At 35.9% G+C, this 20536-nt stretch overlaps 1 protein-coding gene across 2 annotated transcripts in view; it reads right to left on the bottom strand.

Moving 5' to 3' along the window:
* Positions 1–4439: 4439 nt before the first annotated feature.
* The window catches only part of LOC134529581 (calcium uniporter protein, mitochondrial), a 126522-nt gene continuing 110425 nt past the window's right edge, over positions 4440–20536 (bottom strand). Inside the window, exons 5-7 of one of the 2 annotated variants that reach the window (XM_063363818.1) lie at positions 16587–16733; positions 9736–9939; positions 4440–8916 (exon numbers count right to left, since the gene is read on the bottom strand). In XM_063363818.1, the coding sequence (XP_063219888.1) occupies positions 8653–8916; positions 9736–9939; positions 16587–16733 (615 nt within the window). In that variant the 3' untranslated portion in view covers positions 4440–8652. The remainder of the gene's footprint in view (positions 8917–9735; positions 9940–16586; positions 16734–20536) is intronic. The other variant, XM_063363820.1, reaches the window with a different exon arrangement.

Genomic DNA, 20536 nt, shown 5'->3' with positions numbered 1-20536 from the left:
AAAACTCCTGAGAGTATTAAAATTAATAATTAAACAGCCCCACCGACCGAGAGAGGCCCCAAGGATAAAGAAGAAAACGATTCGAATTATTTAAATTAACAGAACTACTTATCGGTGAGACAACGGTGATGTCCTCGGGGTCTCTGCGGAGACGTCCGCTCTCGGCCGGCTGTAGAAGGAGACTGGGGCGAGACAAGGCTCGCGGCAGGAAACATGGCGCCCTTCGCGCCGAACACAATTACCGTTAACATCCTTGCGACTGCGTGCCCTGGGTTATTATAGAGAATAACATGAACTCTTTATAAAATTAACATACACACATCCACGACCAGACCGTCTGTAACAATTACTTATGTGGGAAATTAGTTTGAATAAAGTTATATATTAGTTACGTTGTCGTCCACTAGGGAGCGTCCTTGGCCGTGTTTGCACTTACTTTATTACAAAAAATATTACATTAAAAAACAACAGACACTCACTTGACTAACTCGTCGTGGCACTGTTTATGGGTAAAAAGAAAGGTTAACAATATTATTAAATTACATTCAGGGGTGCGGCGCACTGCAGCTAAGCGCCCTCTTGCCAGGCGACCAACACACACACACACACACACATGACGCACTCGTTAGCGGGAGGTTTGAATAGAAGGTGGTGGTGTTTGGGCGGTGGCATATCGGGCTCAAAGGGGCCGCAGGCCCGGACGACGTCACGTTTAATGCAAGTATGGCTGCTCTGCAGTCTTCAATAGCTGTTTCAATTCTGAGCACAAAAAATCCACGAGATCATTCTCTTCAAGATAGTTTTACCTACCTTTATTTTCACTGGAACAACATTCGAAGTTCGACAAGGTACAAACCTTGAAATTTCTACTCGTGACTGCCATGAATCAACACAAATGGCTTGCCTGCTATGCATTAACATTTTGTATGAAATATTCAGTGTAGCCTGTGGATGTCTGGGGGATGCACAAAGGAGCATGTTGTATAAACCACTATTTCCTTCAACTCATGTCCTCCAGGAAGTTCTCCACTAGAGCCCTGTGCTGGCTGGCGAACCAACAGAAGATCAAGATCTTTTTCATGGGCTCATTTGCATTTATGATTACTGTTTACTTTTAAATTCAAATATAAATTTTTATGGAGAACCATTAAAAATTTGGTTGTAAAGGTTGTAAAATCGATGTTAAAAAAGTCTTTGGTGCACTCAAGTTGGATGCTATGTTTTATGATTCTCTTCACATGTGGTGTAGTACTAAGTGTATGTTACCTACACAAGGTCACTGGGCCTATGTTTCTCCATGAACTATTTCCCCCATGCACTAATTTCACTAAACAACGTGTTAGGTTTATCTAATGTGATAGTGCTTTCTCTTGAATACATTTCCCTGCCTTCCATGAAGTGTTTCCTTCTATGTACGAAATTCCCTCTGTATCACTCATTAAAATTCTAATTTTCTCTAGTTGCTGTTGTTTTACTAAATTTTCAAAATAAAAAGTCTAGTCGAAGCAAAAAGATACCTATGTTGTTTGAAGAAAAGCATTTAAGTCAATAATTTGGTAGGCAGCTACAACTGGCTGAAGTAAAGATATGCTAGTTTAACTACTGTGGTTTGGAGATGCTTTGTTCATGTGCTTGTAATTTATTTGTGGTGTATTTTGCTTATTGGGTCTGTAGTAAACACAAAACATTCCAGGAATGACTTTGGAAGGCTTATTGGTTCGGGCATGGTAGCCAAGTATACTAGTAATTGGCTGTGAGCTATTTTACTTCTAGGGACCTGCTGAATGCAAATAAGCTTTACTGTTGTACTCTTCATAAAATTGTAATACTATCCAAAACATTTTGATCTGAAAATTACAGATAGCATTATTCAGAAACTCATATTTCAATATTGCTGCAGTTACACTAGAACCTGCGCTCTTGGGGTACTGTGCAAGTAAGAAGTGGGTTAGGGGTTTAAGTGTGACATAGTGTGCTGCCAATTAGTATTTTTTGCACAATTCTAAATTTGAATTTTTTGAAAAAGTCATTTTTTGCTGCAAGAACTTAAACTTTTTCCACCTCCTGTACACTCCCGTTTAATCTTTGTCAGGCCAGTCTCCCCAATCTTTCCCAGCATTAAATCTAATTTTGCCAACCATCTAATGACCCAGCAAGTGCTATCGTATTATCCCCGGCTTGGTGCACATCCGTTGCCTGTAATTATCCTCTGAGCCGTGACAAGAAGTGCTATGTCCTGCAAGCTATTAGAGCAGCTAGGTTCCGAGAGCCAGTCTTACGCGAGCGAATTCAGACACACCCGCGGGCAGTCTTACGCGAGCGAATTCAGACACACCCGCGGGTCGCCTTAACTTACGTTTCAGCACGACGTGGGCCCCTGCAGAGAGATTTTCCCGATGGCAGCAGCACATTCCCCCCCCCCCCCCACAGCCTTTCAAGGGAACCAGTCCCAGTTCAATGGCCGGCCGTCAACACCGGCCCAATCTCACGGACACCTATCGGTCTCCGAATGTATCGCATTTGCCCTCTAGTGGCAGAGTTGCAAGTTATTTCCCCTGGGTGTTTGAATACCGCTAAACGCCTGCCCCCTGGCGCCTCACGCAACAAACAGTGCCCCGTAGTTCATTTCCGAGCCACCAGAGTGTTGCACTAGTCCCCTCCATAAGCCCAATACTTTAGCAGTCGCCTCGTGTGAGTCGATCTCTCCTTCTTTCGGAAACCCCTCAGTAGGTCGCGCTGACATCGGCCAGTACCACCAACTTTGAGATATCTAAGTCAGTATTTCTCGATCACCCCCTCGGAAATCTTCGGAACCTTTTGGTCCGGAAGCTGAAGTCTCCCCCCTTACTTTTGATTGACTTTGTCTTTTAATTACGAGTCGCTGCTGCCCCAAAGTTACTTCGTGCCGCGAGGTAGACGGACCACGCCGCATTGTCGGCGAGCCGCACATTGTGATTTCACTCCGGCCGTTGTTCAAAAATTTAATCAGCTAGGCAAGGGATGCTGTCCCTACAACTATTAGTAGTTAGTAATTAATCAGTCTGCATACCTCGTAGAAGTAGTCATACTTCGTTAATAATACCTCATAATATTTTTTTTTTAAATGATTGAAACGTCCGCAACAACCGCGTGTTCGCGAGCTCTGCACCCTGGCTGACGCTAGAAGTCATCTCCCTATATGGTGAGTTTTTGATAAACTTTATTCCCCAGCCATCATCGTTGTTAGAAGGCATTTTCTGCCTATTTTGCTAACTGTCTGTGAACCAGTTCTGATCATGTTTGAGTTGGACCTGTTCACAGACAGGGTCCAAGGGCCGGATGCGGACCTAACAACACCACCCCCGAGTCCTTCCTCCAGCAATTAGGATGACTAAGGCACCCTGACGTCTTGTTAACATCTCAACTTTGGCCAGCAAACGTCAAACCTCCGGTCCTTCAGCTTTTTTTTATATCTTCAGAATAACAGTTATTTTGAGACGTTGAAAAGATCGGAACACCAGAAATTTTTCTTTCGGGACTATCGCTCTAAGTGCTCACACTGGGATTCTAAAACTTAACCTGTTTATTGTTTCTGATTCTATTTTAATTATGTCCAATGAAACTTAATGGTAATTTTCTAATTAGGGCCGGCCCATTCTTTAAATTAGGTAATTGTAATATATTTTAATGTAATTTAATAATTTTATTTATTTGTCAACCAATTTATCAAATGTTATAATATAATTAAGAGTTAAATAAACATAGAGGTACTTATACCTATACGAGATCACGCCTTATTGTTTTCCTTTTGTTCAGCCTTTTGAAACTAAAAGATCCACCAGTTACACAAGTCATTAAGAGAGAGTGAAGTGTAACAATAGTAGTAGAGTGTAGTAACTTAAATGGGTCTTATTGCAGTGGATGAAGTCTAATTTTACATTTGTTAAGTGGTAAATTAAGTATACTGATTTTTTAAAACAATTTTAATACATATAGTGCATGATAATTAAAGAAAATTTTGAAATGAACATATAATTATACTTTTGTGATGTTCAAACCAATTTTACTGCATTAAATCAAATGATTATAATTTTTTGTTATTGTTACAGGGCCACCTTTTGATTTTAAAAATAAATCAATTGTGAAAACAATTCAAAGATGAAGACTGCCAAATAGCACAATAATGCATGAGAACATATCTACTAAACAATTTTTTTAAGTATGTTTTTCTTTCAGTTTTTAGATTAATTAGTTTTGATAATAAATATCACTTCACCAGCTGGACTTTGGTTTTTCTGTAAAAAAAAAAAAAAAAATCAATGTTTTATTTATTCAAAAGTCACTTTAAGGAATTATGAGTGAAATTCAGCAGAAACTGAAATTTTATATCAAAATCACATTATGACTAGCACCTCTGGACAAGCCTAGAAGTCTGGCATAAGGGAAACCAAATAATATTAATTATAGAAAACAAGGCTCTTTATTAGATTATGTCACTGTGAAAAGGAATTAATTATTTTACTTTTAGTACAGACTTGGAAACATTTTCTTGCTTATTTACAAAATTTTTAAAGCATGCCTGAATAAAAATAATTGTAATAAATTACACATATAAACGTATTATTTTTAAAAATAAATATTTCTTTAATTATTCCTGTAATTTATGGTACCAGTATATTCCAAAGTTATATCAACTTTTTTTAATGAAATATTCAATCATTTTAACCAAAGTTTTTTTATGAACTAATTAATAAGTTAAGATGTTATTGTACAGAATGTTATAAGTAGAAAAGAATCGACACATGAATAGACTGATATCTCTTCAGTCAAAGAATTGATAGATGCTACAGAAATGTTCCTTTGGTATAAATTTATAATGAGAGTCCAAATCAAAGAAACATTACAAAATTATTACATTTAATCATTATAAACATAATTTTATTTTTTTGTTTACATAATGCAATAAAAAAATTCAAGTTTTTTTAAAAAAAATACATACTACTACTTCTTCTATCTTGTGTTGTTTCTAAAATAAATACAATTCAATGTAGAAAGAATTGCCAAATAATAAATTACAACTATGTGTTAAGATAAAACACTTCTTACAAATTGGATATCACATTTGATAAAATATTTGCTAATTACTTTAAATTATGTATGTGGGACTCCGTTGGCACACTAGATTATCACAAATCATTATCAATAGTATTACAAACAAATTCGTTTCAGTTTTTACAGCCTTTTTTTTGTGACACTGCAGATAACTATTGTAAATTTAGTCTTGAAAAGTAAACTATAGCCAATCATGTAGCATTGTTAAAGTCATTTGACTTCATTCACACTATTGCTATGTTACAAAGATAGTGTAAATAAATACAATTATTTTGGACTGCACAGGCAAAGCACAACCTTTTGATTCTGCATATACACAGGAAAAAGAAAGTGTAATACGTATTTGTTAAGTGGTTTTTTTAACAAGACATTTTCTTGGCCATCCAATAGTAATTTGTAAAAAGGTCAAAATTTTTATAAAGCAATCAAATGTATATCATAATTTCATAGCAACATAATTTATGGTAACATTAGAGTAAATTGTTTCATGGATTAAATTTGTATCTAAAATTTGAAATGTTTTAAATAAGATTGAAAGTAAAAATATATAGATTAGCTAATGTGATGAAGTTCAAATTATTACAAAATACTTACAAATAAAATATTTTGTATCATAAATAATTATGTACTGAATGTACAAAATGTTTAAGTATTAAATATAATATATGTTTTTAAACATTATTTCTATCAGCAATTTTTAATTAAGTAAAGATTTTAGTAACGTAAACATTTTGTGTACAAAAATTTATACATACACACACACACATATTGTGTGTGTGTGTGTGTGTGTGTGTGTGTGTGTGTGTGTGTGTGTGTGTGTGTGTGTGTGTGTGTGTGTGTGTGTGTGTGTGTGTGTGTGTGTGTGTGTGTGTGTGTGTGTGTGTGTGTGTGTGTGTGTGTGTGTGTGTGTGTGTGTGTGTGTGTGTGTGTGTGTGTGTGTGTGTGTGTGTGTGTGTGTGTGTGTGTGTGTGTGTGTGTGTGTGTGTGTGTGTGTGTGTGTGTGTGTGTGTGTGTGTGTGTGTGTGTGTGTGTGTGTGTGTGTGTGTGTGTGTGTGTGTGTGTGTGTGTGTGTGTGTGTGTGTGTGTGTGTGTGTGTGTGTGTGTGTGTGTGTGTGTGTGTGTGTGTGTGTGTGTGTGTGTGTGTGTGTGTGTGTGTGTGTGTGTGTGTGTGTGTGTGTGTGTGTGTGTGTGTGTGTGTGTGTGTGTGTGTGTGTGTGTGTGTGTGTGTGTGTGTGTGTGTGTGTGTGTGTGTGTGTGTGTGTGTGTGTGTGTGTGTGTGTGTGTGTGTGTGTGTGTGTGTGTGTGTGTGTGTGTGTGTGTGGGAAAAGATAATTTGATCATAAATTTTTTAAAGTCAAAATATATGATTTTTCCCCCCCATGATTTGCATATATAAAAAAAATTATTACCGGTATTGGCTTATCCAGTATATTGTTGTCATATCCGTAAATGTTCAATGTTAATTATTGCATACCGGTATAATTGATTTTTCTGGTCAAAGCCAAGCATAGCTTTGCAGGGATATTAAAAATTTGGCCCAATGGAAATTTTTTAAGTTATCAAGAACTATTTCGTTCAAAACTATATGCATTACTGTAAAAAAAATTTCACTAAAATACATTTTAGATATTTTTTAAATGATTAAAAATGATGTTTAAATAAAATAATTAATAAAATTTAAATCTGCTAAAATTTACAAATATGGGTTATCCTTAGAGATGATCAAAAACAACAAACTTTAGTCTTATCAATTATTTGATAATAGTAATAATTTCTGGAGATCATGGCAATTATTTTAATATTGGGCAAAAGTAAAAACTGTATGTTAAGTAACTGCCCTAACATAAAAACTACTGATACTGTTCAATACTTTCCAAACCAGACACTCAAGTTGCAGAATAATCCTTCAATGCTTGAGTAAATTTCTCTGACATTAAAAATCTTCAGTTTTCATTACTGGTGAACTGGACAAATTTTTTGTGTAACTCCACCACAGAAGCTAATGTATTTTGGTCTATCATTGTCAAATTTCTTACCTAAGCTGTATTGAGTTAAGTGAAAACATAAATATTTTTAATGCTTACTTTCATACAAGTCCATGAGCTAACTCAAAACTATTTTAGGGAATAGTAAACATTATTTGTGGATGCCTAATCACCTATTTGGCCTACATAAAACTCATCCATTAACAAAAGTAACCTACAATAAAAGTAAAGGTCTGCTAAACATGAATCTGCAACAAAACCAAACTTCCTACCAATTGTGGACTAACCATCAAAATTCACAAGCAGCCCACAAAGATTCCTGGAATATATCATAATGGAGTACTACTACTCATAGAAGGATGGTAACAGTTCTACGAAAATACACTGAGTAACAAGAGAGCTCACAATGTGACCTTAATAGCAAATGTCGAGCTGAAGAGCTACTTATAAGTCTGCCCGAATTCAAGTACAGAAATATTTGTGCAAATAAATCAGTATTAAGTGATTAGGAGCCCATTAAAATAAGTGCTCTACTGAAAACTTTCTGGGCACAAACATGTGAAATACTACATTCCATTACACAAGATTTAGATTACACTAACAGTACATGAAGCAATTTCAAGGGTATTACAATATGGAAGGTATTGACAAAAGACAGTAACGAAACCTGGTTACAGGTATAGGTATTTGTAAAGAGCACAAGGAAGACAGGTTTCAGAAGTTATCTTTCATGTTTTCATTTTATAACTTAACACTATAGAATAAGCCAGGGTGTTTCACATGCATGAGAAGGAAAAAGAGGCGAGACTAACACATAACAATATGTAATGCCTCTTTCTAGATAAGTAATTTTACAGGTGATAAAAGTATTCTTATGATAAAGATAATGTACATATATTCTAAAGTTTGACATAATGCATACACTTTTCATTACTTTCTTTAAATACTGAAAATATAAAAATTTTAAGCTGAAAAATTTTAGGGCCCTTTTCGACGTATTATACAATAAATTTTATTGAAAATTTAAATATTCTTATATTTTTTTATTTGAGATAACTTGTTATATTAATTTTACAATGATAAATTTAACTCAATACTTACATGTACTAATGACATATAAATATAGTTTAATGTAAAAACAATACAAAATACCAGCATAGACAAATTACATACTAGTTTTATACCTGAGAATGTAAAGCCTCAAATCCTTTTTGCAAATAGCACAAAAAGGCAGAAGTACATAAACATACTTTTTAAAGTTATGGGAGTACATACATATTCAAAAATGCCTGTTTGGTTTAATAGTAAATGGGGTATTGCTCAACCACAACTTAGCTTAACTTTGATGTCATATTCCATCAGACTTACAAACTGACATAACTATGTCACGGTATTTGTGTATTATTTTTATGTGGAATTTGTTCACTATTAAAGATAGTTAAAACAAAATACATTGGGCTTCTTGTAACTTCCCATTTCACTTATGTCTGTATCAACTATCTACAAACTTCTTTTGAAAATCTGGTACGTATTAGCCAACAGTTTATTTTTGCTCCCCTTATGAGGTAGGTCGTAATCATTTAGTTTTGTTTACAAGTAATCGCAATTGTTCTTGGGCACGCTGAAAAGCTGATTTAGGCTCGTCTGATGAATTCAGAAAGTTTTGATGAACAGGAAGATGCATATGAAGTGGATCTCGTAAACGTTGAAGGTCAGCTTCTATTTTGGAAATATTATCTTTAAGATCATTATATCTTTGAAGATCCAGTCCAAGTTTGCGAGCACGTCTGTGGAAGATGATCAAATGTTGTCTGTCTTTCACATCAGGCAGTATATACTCCTGTAAAAAATATGAATTAAATAAGCGAAAGCACTGGTGCACAACAAAAATAAATATTTAAAAGAAACGCCTTGTAGTAGACTGAAAAAGTCTTTAATCCACAAATTCTTCAGATGTTTTAAACTTGATAAAACAGAGCAAAACAAGCAAATTTTGTAATAACAATGGTGGAAAAAAGCTCTTTTCTTTTCACTAATTTTGGGGTTCTGCATCTATTACAATCATGAAAATCTTACAAGATTCATGCTTTAACTCAGCGATTTAATTTGGTTTTTTCATTTTTAATTTTGGTTTGGGCTCTACAGCTCATTAACAAGGTGAATAAAAAATCAGCTACGGTGGTTGAGTGGCCGATCAGTTCGCCTCCACCCGGCAGTCACACGTGGACTTGCAAGTGAGAACATGGTGGATGTTCCAGTGGGTTCATTCTGTCATTTCTCCATTCTCATCTCATCATTTTCATCATCTCCAGTCACCCCAATGTTGAGATGTTAAATCATGATTAATTCACTCATTTTTGTCCATCTATTTCCAATATACAGAGCGGTTTCTTTTTGAAAGCTCAAGTATCCAAACTGCGGAAAGAAGTATACAACACAAAGTTCTATCTTAGTGCATGTCTGAGTGTTCACGAAGGCAGCACCTTCTAGCAACATGTAACTACACCCATTGATATTCGTGTCATTCCTTGGTCTTTGTTTACAAGTTTCCTTGCAACCTCTTTGTCTTCGTGCAAAAACACTATAAGTATAATTTTATGATAAAGCCAACTAGAAGTAAAGCAACAGGCACTCTACTGCTAATAACAAATCGACTGACCTGTTTTGTGAGGACGTAATATGAATAGGCAGCCATGGCAGTACCATAGGTCACAAAATAAGTAATGGGCTCCATGATATCCCACGAATATTCCCACCAAGTAAGACGGGCTAATATTCCAAATTGTACAGACATCAGTCCCAAACCCAGCCAAGTGAGCATATTTGTTCGCCTGTTCGCCATCGAATCCAGTTCATTTCTTTTCTGCAAAAAAAAAAAAAGACACATCTTTAGCAAATATTATCAACGGAAGTAGGAAATTATTATGCTCATCAACATAATCAATATAACCATATTTCAGTGACAAATTAGCTATTTGAATAAATTATTATTCTAGTATGTAATTCTACTTGAGCACTAAATATAAATAAAAATTAAATTGATCATAAGCTGCTACAAATCCTTGAACATCAAATAAAGTTTTATTTATGGATACATCTGAAATCACTTGAGACTAGTGTTTTAAACATACTATGTACAATGAATTAGAATGGTTATGGGAGTCCAAAACCAAAACACAGAACCGAATGATGACCATGAATATAGTCACTAGTCCCATCAGCTGGCCACTGTATTCATAATGTGCGGTACCTCCTGTTGGGCGAATGTCATCTCGAAAATCTTGGAACAATTTTCCAAAAGTTTCAGAAACAATTAAAAGATCCAACAATTATAAAATCTATATACTGTTAGAGAAATTTCTTGTACTTAATGTAAGTGTACTCCGTACTTTCTTGTACCTACTTGGTGATATAATTTTCTAAAATTAAAAAAAAACTATGAAAAATCTAAAATATCACAAAAATTTTCACCAATACCTAAACTTTTTTTTGTCATGCTCATTTTAATTTTCACTGTTGCAAACAAATTGAAAATTTGTAAATTTACATTTTATTTAAAAAAAAACCTAAACAATAAGTCTAAACAAAAATAAATAGTAAAAATTATATTCTTTAAGGTTGACAAACGTCAATGTATGAGCAAAATGGGTAGTATTCTCAGAAAGCTATTTAATACTAGCTACGATACTATTTAATAAAATTAATTAAACCTGTTTAACAGTTCAAAGAATTATGGTCAAAAGTTAGGTTGACTTAAATTTTGTTTTTTTTCTGCTGGAAAAGCGTTGTTTAGTAAAGACTACACTAGAAACATGCATGAATCATAACAATGTGCTGGGGGCTTATTTTAAGTTACTCGGAAAGAAGTTCCTGGTCGTTAATTATGATTCTCGGAAGATTTGTGATGTTATAAGTTACAAGTGGCATTTCGCTTGTCGTTGACTACTGGTCAAGAGTACTTGGTGGCTACTGTGCTGTCAAAACTCAACTTCACAATCAGCAACTTGATTTTAAACAGGGCGGATTAGAAGCATGGTGGTAACAATTACATATGAGCAGAATATTCACAGATTAATCGATCAGGCACTATTCACACTATTCCTAAGATGAATCAAAACACATTCACATATTTCTTTTTTAAGTAACTAGTAACTATTATTCTAATGCATATAAGTAATAATACTATATTTACCTCGCTCATGACAAAGGCAGAAATGGTTGGGTGGGTAAATGTCACAACATGAAAATCTGGGTGAAAGTATTAATGAATTAGATTCACCAACACATTGATCTTTTTTAATGTTTTCTAATGATAAAATCTTTCAATTTGATTTAAACAAATAAAAACTTAAATTTCAAGGCACCTAGATTATAAGTATTGAGTTTGTCATGCCTTACTTTATTGCCAATATTGGGAGACGACACAGCTATTATATTTTTTTTCTTTAATGAGATACATCATTCATTCTATTTCAAACAAAAAAAACAGTAAAGTACAGCTTTGAAAGTTTTTAAATATTTTGTTTAGTTTTACAGTTAAACTTTTCAAAGCAGCAATTTTTAAAATTTCAACAAACAAAGAAAAAATTGGTCACAAGGCTACAGTTTGTCACGTGAGAATACTGGAGATTGCTTATAAAGAAGAAAAGGCACACATGATATGCTCAACACTTTAGTGTTGCATAGAAAAAAAAACACCTTAAAATTGTTTATAGATTTTTTGTTTGGATGAAAATAAAACCTTCATCACTTTGCATTTTGTTAGAGATTGGAAATCAACATTCCTTCCATTCGTAAAATTATCACCCTAACCACTCGGCTAAATGTCTGGATAGTGTGCGTGTGCGTGTGTGTGTGTGTATGTGTGTGCTATTTTAAAACTTTTACAATACAAATTACCACATCATGTTTAAAAATGCAGAGTAATTTTAGGCAGAAATGCATCATAAATGTTGTGAACATACAGAGTGTATCAAAATTCATGTTACAATGCTTGAGGGTAGAAAGCTCTTATTATTTCCAACCATTTTTGCCAATAAACATGTTGCCTGAAACACGTAGTTAAGCCCCTGTAGCCCCAGAAAGAGTCAGCGTAGGCAACCCGTTGGGCTTTGTGCGAGACAGACGATGCTGTGGTGAATTACATGTTTACGACGCCGGGCAGCGCTCGAGAGGACTGTACGATGTCGAATGCTGACCCCCACCCCTTTTTACTTCCGTTGGTGGCGCCCTCACCTCTTTTCTTCCCTTCGTGCCGTGCCATAGCACTGCGCAGCGTGACATTGCAGTGTCGCAGTGTGTTTTGATATCACTGGTGGTCTGTCGTTGACTGTTCTGTCATACAAGCAAACTCGTGGTGTCATTTCTTTTGCTGTGGTTCTGAAAAGGGCGACGTTTTAGTGGAGCTCAATGGAGTACACGTTTAGTGAGTACACGGACATGCTGCTTGTTTACGGGGAAGCTAAACAAAATGGACGAGCCGCCCGTCATCTGTACGAAGAACGATATCCGGGTCGTAGGATTCCAGCTCACACCATGTTTACAAGACGTACTCAGCGAATGCGTGATACTGGTACATGTGCCGTCACAAGACCAAAATGCTGGTGCTCCACGCAGGGTTCGCACTCCCAGTTTTGAAGATGTACTTCAGAGATTTGGGGAGAGTCCGGATACAAGCACAAGGGCAGAAGGTTCCGATATGGACGCTGACAAAATGCCTTTTTGGCGAGTTCTTCATGAGCAACTCTTGTACCCGTACCACCTTCAAAAAGTGCAACACATGGGTCCGGCGGACTATCCTCTTTGCATGACCTATTCTCGTTGGTACATTCGAAGAGTATTGAGAAACCCCGAGTTAGCGGTTTTTTTCAGAGATGAAGCCAAGTTCACTCAAGACGCTATTCTCAATTCGCACAACAGTCATGTTTGGAATGATAATCCGCATGCAACGTGTGTTACAGCTCGCCAGGAACGTTTTTCAGTTAATGTGTGGGCCGGTATTGTTGACGGCGTACTCATCGGGCCTTTTTTTCTTCCGCCATGACTTACCGGTGCAGGATACCTCCACTTCCTTCAGAACGAACTACCAGGTCTTCTTGAAGAGGTTCCATTGCATGTACGACGTGTGATGTGGTACCAACATGACGGGGCACCACCTCATTTTTCCCTGCAAGTGCGAGAGTATTTAAACCAAACATTTCCAAACCGATGGATTGGACGAGCGGGCCCTGTCGCATGGCCGCCAAGGTCACCGGACCTAACCCCGTTAGATTTATTTCTGTGGGGTTACGTAAAAGGGCTTATCTACGCTACGCCAGTAGAAACGTTAGAAGAGCTTACACAGCGAATCATTGAAGCGTTCGAAATCATAAGGACGACTCCACACATGCTCCAGCGTATCCGTGAAAACATGATTCGCCGTTGCCACCTCTGTGTCGCTCAAGGTGGACGTGTTTTTGAGCCGTTGCTTTAGGCTGTCACGTTGTTAAAACGTATGCAACAATTTCAATGTTGTGAAACAAAGCCAAAGCTGTGATTGATTTCAGAGTGAAATTAAAATCTGTGCCACGATTAAAAAGGTTATTTCTCTACTCGAACGCCCGCACATCCACAACATAGCACTCTACAACGGGTGGCCTACCCTGACTCTTTCTGGGACTACAGGGGCTTAACTACGTGTTTCCGGCAACATGTTTATTGGCAAAAATGATTGCAAATAATAAGAGCTTTCTACCCTCAAGCGTTGTAACATGAATTTTGATACACTCTGTATATATTTTATTTCTAACTTTTAATAAGCCTATTATTTTAACATTTCACAAAAAGTAACTTAATGAATTTGCCGGGTATCCTTAGTCTCACTAAACTGTATAATATAACAAAGGTTTCGATATATGAGATTTAAAGAAATTTTCTTTGTGTAAATTGCGTAGGATTTTTCATTTGGCGAAACACTATTTACCGTTTACCGTAGCCCTTCCCTCTTCTCTAACTGCCCAAATTTAGATCAAAGAATTTATTGGCACACTGCAAGAAATTTCACTCTAAACTTCCCTTGTTACATGTTAAAAAGAAGCATGATTTTTCATTCATACATGCCATTGTACGAGTAATAAAAACGCTGTCACATATTTTGCAAAATCAGAGTTGTGCGAGTGTGGAGGTTATAAAAATTGTTACAATTTGGTGGTAATTTAAGCAGAGACAATGGGTGTTTCATTTTGCCACATTATATGTCTGAAACTTCAAACCCGAACAATGCAGAGAGAGAGCCCTCGAAAAAATAGTATGCTTAGAATAGCATTTTAAACCATTTTCAGTCAAACTAATTGGTTCAGGTTCACAAGCACGCAGTCTGTACAAGTCTACATCAAAATCAAAAGATAAAATAGCAGAGCAACTTAGAATAAACCCCTAGGTGGATAAATGAATTCTAAATCTAGTTCTGTTTTGATTTTATTAAGTTAGATGTTTTAATTTAAAGTCTTTTTTTTTTCAACTGACAATAAGAAACAGAAGTGTGTAATGTTTACCAATTAAGAAATTAACTAAAGTGAAAGTTATGGACCATCCAAAAAACTAAGAGACAGTTTCCTGTATTGACAATTTAACAGCAAAAAGTGGGAAAAGATGTTTTAAGTGAACAAGGTATGTAAGAGCCAGTTCTTTGCTCTTTTTCTAGCATTCCTCCTAAGTTGACAAATATAATTTATTACACTCAAACTTACCAGGAAGCACACTCAAAAGCATTTTCGAAAAAAGTACATTTTGAGATATGAAAAAGCACAAGAACCACAAAAATGTTGTCTTAAGAAAAAAACACAGACAGTAAATTTTTTTACAATTGTTGAGGAAATGCTTGGTAGAGTGGTTGGCAATGGAATCAGCTTGAGAAAACCCACACATTAAATCCAGCAGCGAGATTCATGGAAGTGTTGCAAATTTCTCTTACACTATACAAAAATTAATATTCACCATTGTAAATATCATTTAATACTTCATGTAGTTACCATTTCACTGAAGTTGAACATGGTTTCATGCACTGATACGACTGTATGACCAAAGATATTCACACCAGGCATAAAAAAAATGGCAGAAAATCATGTGCAGTCAAAGCATATATTATAACACAGTGTAGACAAAAGTGATGCTTTTTGCATGCTCTACAATGCTGTGTCAAGGTATTTCTAACTGACATGGGTTTGGCATTTTTACAACTAAATTTTCTTCTCAAGTTCACATAACTCCTTTGAAAATGCTTAGTATTTCTCCCATGGTAAATAACACATGTTACGAAGTACGGGGAGCATGAAGAATACATTCTGTATGTTGGTTGTGGATCAATCCGAGGTTGCATGTGTAGGATGCATGCACACTCTGCTGGTATTCTCAACACAACTAACCCAGGACCTTGATTTAGGTATTTTATTTAATATTTTATGAAGTTTTATATTAATTAGTTAGTTTCTTTAGTTGTATGTTTCTATAAAATATCGGATACAGTCTGAAGACAACTGGTTTTACTTTTACAAAGTTTTATACAAATATTAACGTAAATCAAAGATATGAGTAAAAGTGGAATGATAGAACATAAGTATAAACTGTTTTCAAAAGTTTATATATATAAAAATTTGTAAAAAAATGCTTAAAGTTTTACTCGATTTGTCATATTTTGAATGAAGCCATATATTCAAGTTTTTTGGGGTAGAGAGTAACCCAGCAGAGGAATTGAAACAGGACCTTAACTCAGCAGTAAGGAATTCCAACTGTTTGCAGAAAAGAGTGTCAAAGTGGAAAATAACTGCAGATACATATGTACAATAATTAATTATCATATGAATGACAAAACATAGTGAGAATGATCTACAAGTAGACGTATCAAACTTCTGCATTCAGAAGTAAATGCAATAACAATTTAATAAGTTAAAAAATATGTATCAATGCTCATGGAAAAATATTTCTATAGTATTTAGTGAAAATGCATTATTTGGTTGAAAAAACTATTAAAGGGATCACAAACACATTCACACAAACACCACACACACTAAATACATGCATATAATTGTATAATATTGTGAAATGTGGTTTGTATATATGTTTTATATATACAGTAAATACATGTACACAGACTGCTGCAATTAAAGAGAAGCACTTGTATCATAAAAAGTAAGCCAAAAAGGAAAGGTGCGAAAGGATAACTGCATATGATAAATATCAGGGGATAAAATATTACCATGCAATGCTAAGCCTTCAAACATTAAATCGCAGGTAAGATCAGGTAAGTAACATTTTATGCATTATAGGCAGCATTCTTTTTAAATTTTTTCAATATATGGCTATTTATAACCATGCACATTTTTTCTTCGAAATCTATGATCTATTTCCGCAGCGTACAAAACAAACCAAGAATAAAAAAAACTATGGAATTTTTTTATTTGCATTAATACCATGCCATTAAAATATCTGTTCCTGTACACAAAGCATTATTTCTTTATTTAATTTATGACTGACCTCCTCTAGTGGTTTCAGTTCAAGCTTAAGGCCTTCTAATTGCTTGCTTAATTGTCGCTCCTTTTTCAACTGATGCTCTTCCACGTTTAGAGCTTCGTACAACTGATTTACAAGGTTGCGCACATCGGACAGTCTCTCCAATTCCTTCTACATCCAAAAAAGAAATACACATATTTAAAAACACAAAATAAGTTTATAAATAGAAAAACTAAAAATTATTTTTTTTAAGAAATAACTATACAACAAATTCTTGGGAACCAAGCCAGTTTACATATAGGGAACAGCTGTGCAAATAACAGAAGGAAATTGCGTGTTTGCTGTTCATGTCATTTTATATGTACCAAGAAAGCAAGGGAAAGTCTATCTTAAAAGTTGTTGCAACTAAATACAGAATAAATTCACAAAATGTTGGGACCAGACATATTGATAGCTGTCCGTGTGGAAGTGAGGTGCTGAGAGTGACAGAGGTGATTGATGCACACTGTTCATCCCAAAAACACAACTTTACCATGGTGCTTCACAAAGCTAAAGTACACAATGTTTTGGTAACGTAACAGACACATCCCGGTACACCCAAACTGTCTGTGCTGACCAAATGTTTTCCTTTTACAGTAGTCTTGGAGCAGGAGTGTTCGTAAACAGGCTAACAAACTTGTCGTCATCCCATCACTTGAAACTAAGAGACCTCCGGGTTACTAAACAATGTGCAACTTGTAAGCTAGTGTACTGACTTAACATGAAAACAAAGAAGTAAAAATAACCATAAAAGACAAAATTTTTATTTATTTCTGGAGAAAAAAAGTTAAAAACTAAGTTATGTATTCAAGTTGCCCTGTTTTACAGATAAAAGGCAATGAACGGGACCTCAAAGATTACAGACAACCCCAAACCACCGTCACCACCAGACCCTCTCTTTGATGTGTATTTTACTTTTAGTAGCATACTAGTTCACAGAATTTCAAAAATGTCATTGTGAGGAAATACTTTAAGTGCAAATTGCTTTTAGTACAAAGCATTCATGTCGTAGACTGCATTAGTTTTGAAGGAATCCTGCAACTAAGGCAATCTTTAAGCCTAAACTTCCAGTTCCAATTAGCTGTAAGAGAAAACTGTATGTTTTTAAAAGAACAATTTAAGTGAGTTTGACTGTAACCATAATAATTACAATTTCAAAAAACTGTATTTTGTTTACACTTGTTCACCTGTTAAGTATAATTATATAGAGAATAATATCAATCACAACAGAAGATAAGTTAAAGCATCCAGTTTGATTTGCATTCCATAGATTCCATAGATTCCATTATTTCATTGTATTAAAATATTCAGGCTGCTAGATTGTATTTTTTGAGAATTTGTTGGAAAAAAATTAAAAGTTTATAACATATCTTATTTGGAGCACAATAACACAATCTCTTGCATAAGATTAATAAGAACAAAAACCACCATGTCATAAATTAAATGACATGTTTGTGAACTGTAGGATACTGAACTGTTTTGAAATATAAATACACTAGAACCTCGATAATCCGAGCTGGATGGGACCGGGGCCAACTCGGATTATCAGAACCTCGGATTATTGGAAATACGAATAAAAACACGCAAAATCAATTTCTAATACATATGTCGATGTTTTAATAAAAATAAAATACAAACATATTGAAAGGCAGATTAGAAATATATACATAATTAATATTTTTTTAAATAATCTATTATTGTTTTTTGTTTTTTTAATGCTCCTCGCTTCTCAGCTGCTCGTGTGCTCCACTTCTTAAAAAACATTACGTCATTTGGCGTGACGTCATCTTGCTGCTCCACGTATTCGAGTGCCTTTTCTAAGCGTAGAAACCCATCTGCATGGCTAATTTTTTTGTTGGTTTCTTCTTCCCATTGTTTGTCTTTTTCGGTGTCCTCATCCCGGTTGTTGACCATTTCAATAATTTTCTCATCTGTCAATTCTTCAATTTCATCACTGTCTAACCACTTCTTAACCTCTTCAGCACTGGATTCCATTTCGCAGCCAGGGATAGCCACCATTAAATTCAATAGAGTCATATTATCACAGTCATCTTCAACTGTTTCTTCTTCTTCACTTTGTGAAACTCTCGGTTTTATAAGTTTTGACCAGGATTTCTGTATAGTTTCCTGTTTAATTTCTGACCACGCATCAACTAACCAATAGATAACGTCTTTTATATTAACTGTTTTTAGCATATCTACTAATGAAATTTCTTCTTCTTGCAAAATATATGTCAGAAGCATGCGTCTGTACTTTTTCTTTATTGTCGCAATGACGCCTTGGTCCATAGGTTGAATGAGGCTAGTCACATTTGGGGGCAGGAAAACAGTTTTAATTTCATCACTTGAAAGCTCTTCTACGTTTGGATGGGATGGAGCGTTGTCAATAACCAACAGTGCTTTTCTCGGTAATTGTCGTTCTTTTAAAAAAGTTTCTACTGAAGGAACAAATTCCTCGAAGAACCAATTTTTAAAAATAGTCGTATTCATCCACGAGTTCTTTTGATTTTTGTATGCGACGGGTAGTCCGTTCATATTTACATTTTTAAAAGCTCTAGGTTTTTTTGATTTTCCTATCACCAAGGGACGAAGCTTATGTGTCCCAGAGGCATTGGAACATGGCATAACAGTAATTCGTTCCTTGCTCTTTTTATGCCCAGGAGCGGAAATCTCGTCTTTGGATGCTAGACTCTTGTCAGGTAGCATTTTAAAATTTAACCCAGTCTCGTCACAGTTATATAATTGATCATGTGTGTAGCCCCCTTCTTCGATCATGCTTTGAAATTTTTGAACATAGTTTTCAGCACCAGCAGCATCAGCTGAAAGCTTTTCTCCTGTGATATTCAATTGCCGCACACCGTATCTTTTTTTCCATTTATCCAGCCATCCTTTACTGGCATTAAAATTGCTTTCACCTTCTTGTAATTTATTACGAAAATACTGCGCTTTTTCTTGTAATATAGGCCCAGAAAGAGGGACACCTTTTTGCCGCTGTGCTAAAAACCATGAAAACAAAGCTTCACTTGTTTTTTCGTACACACTTTTTTTCATACGAGATCTGGATGTTGTAGCCTGAGAAAGATTTTTTTAAGTTTGCCATAACTCCAATTTCTGTCTGTTGCACCTCCAGTCACCCACAGTAACAGCACTCACTCCTAAATCACGCGCAATTGTTTTTAGCGGCTCACCTTTATCAACCCGCGTCAGCGCTTCTAATTTATCACTTAATGATATTTCAGTATGTTTTCTTTTACTCATACTGGTTCGTAATAGAACTGGGACGTAACTACATAGATGTGCTCACGGCGAAGAACTTATGGGAACTAAAAATTGCCCTCTGGAGGGAACGCGGGGAAGTGACGAGGGGGCGGAGGATCTAGGCCGACGGAGAAAAGGGGTTTCCCCCAATGTTCTAACAATAGATGCTTGCGACTTCTGACAGGGGTGGGCCGCTACCTGCTATGTACAGTCACTTACCCAACTCACCCCATCAGGCCTTCCTCCTCAACGTAGCCCTGGCCGTCCCTACATGTATGTGTGTTTGCAAAATTCATATTTTTTTCTTTCTCATAATCCCCGAAACTGACTCGGATTATTGGGAACTCTGATTATCGGAGCTCGGATTATCGAGACCCTAGTGTATTAGCTTTGGCTTCTTTTTTCAGCTATCATGATAATAATGTTGCGGGGGATAAGCGCAGACGGTCGGTCTGCATGGATATACACGGCTCACCTTTACTGGGGAAACCCACCGAGTCTCTGGGCATGGGCATGACCAAGGGAGGTGTGGCTCGCTAGCAACGCCCCTTGCCCGGCAAGTGCGTAAGTACTGTCAGAAACACGCTGGCGCCGAGAGATCTAGAGAGGCAGGCCGTCGCCAGCATTGCACAATGCGGGCTACCAGAGATTTTTGCTGTCCTTTGCGGGTTATAAAA

Source organism: Bacillus rossius, chromosome 2 (genome assembly GCF_032445375.1).
Source record: "Bacillus rossius redtenbacheri isolate Brsri chromosome 2, Brsri_v3, whole genome shotgun sequence".
Taxonomy (NCBI): Eukaryota; Metazoa; Arthropoda; class Insecta; order Phasmatodea; family Bacillidae; genus Bacillus; species Bacillus rossius.
Note: the sequence above shows the minus strand (reverse complement) of the source record. Positions and strands in the feature narration are given on the sequence as shown.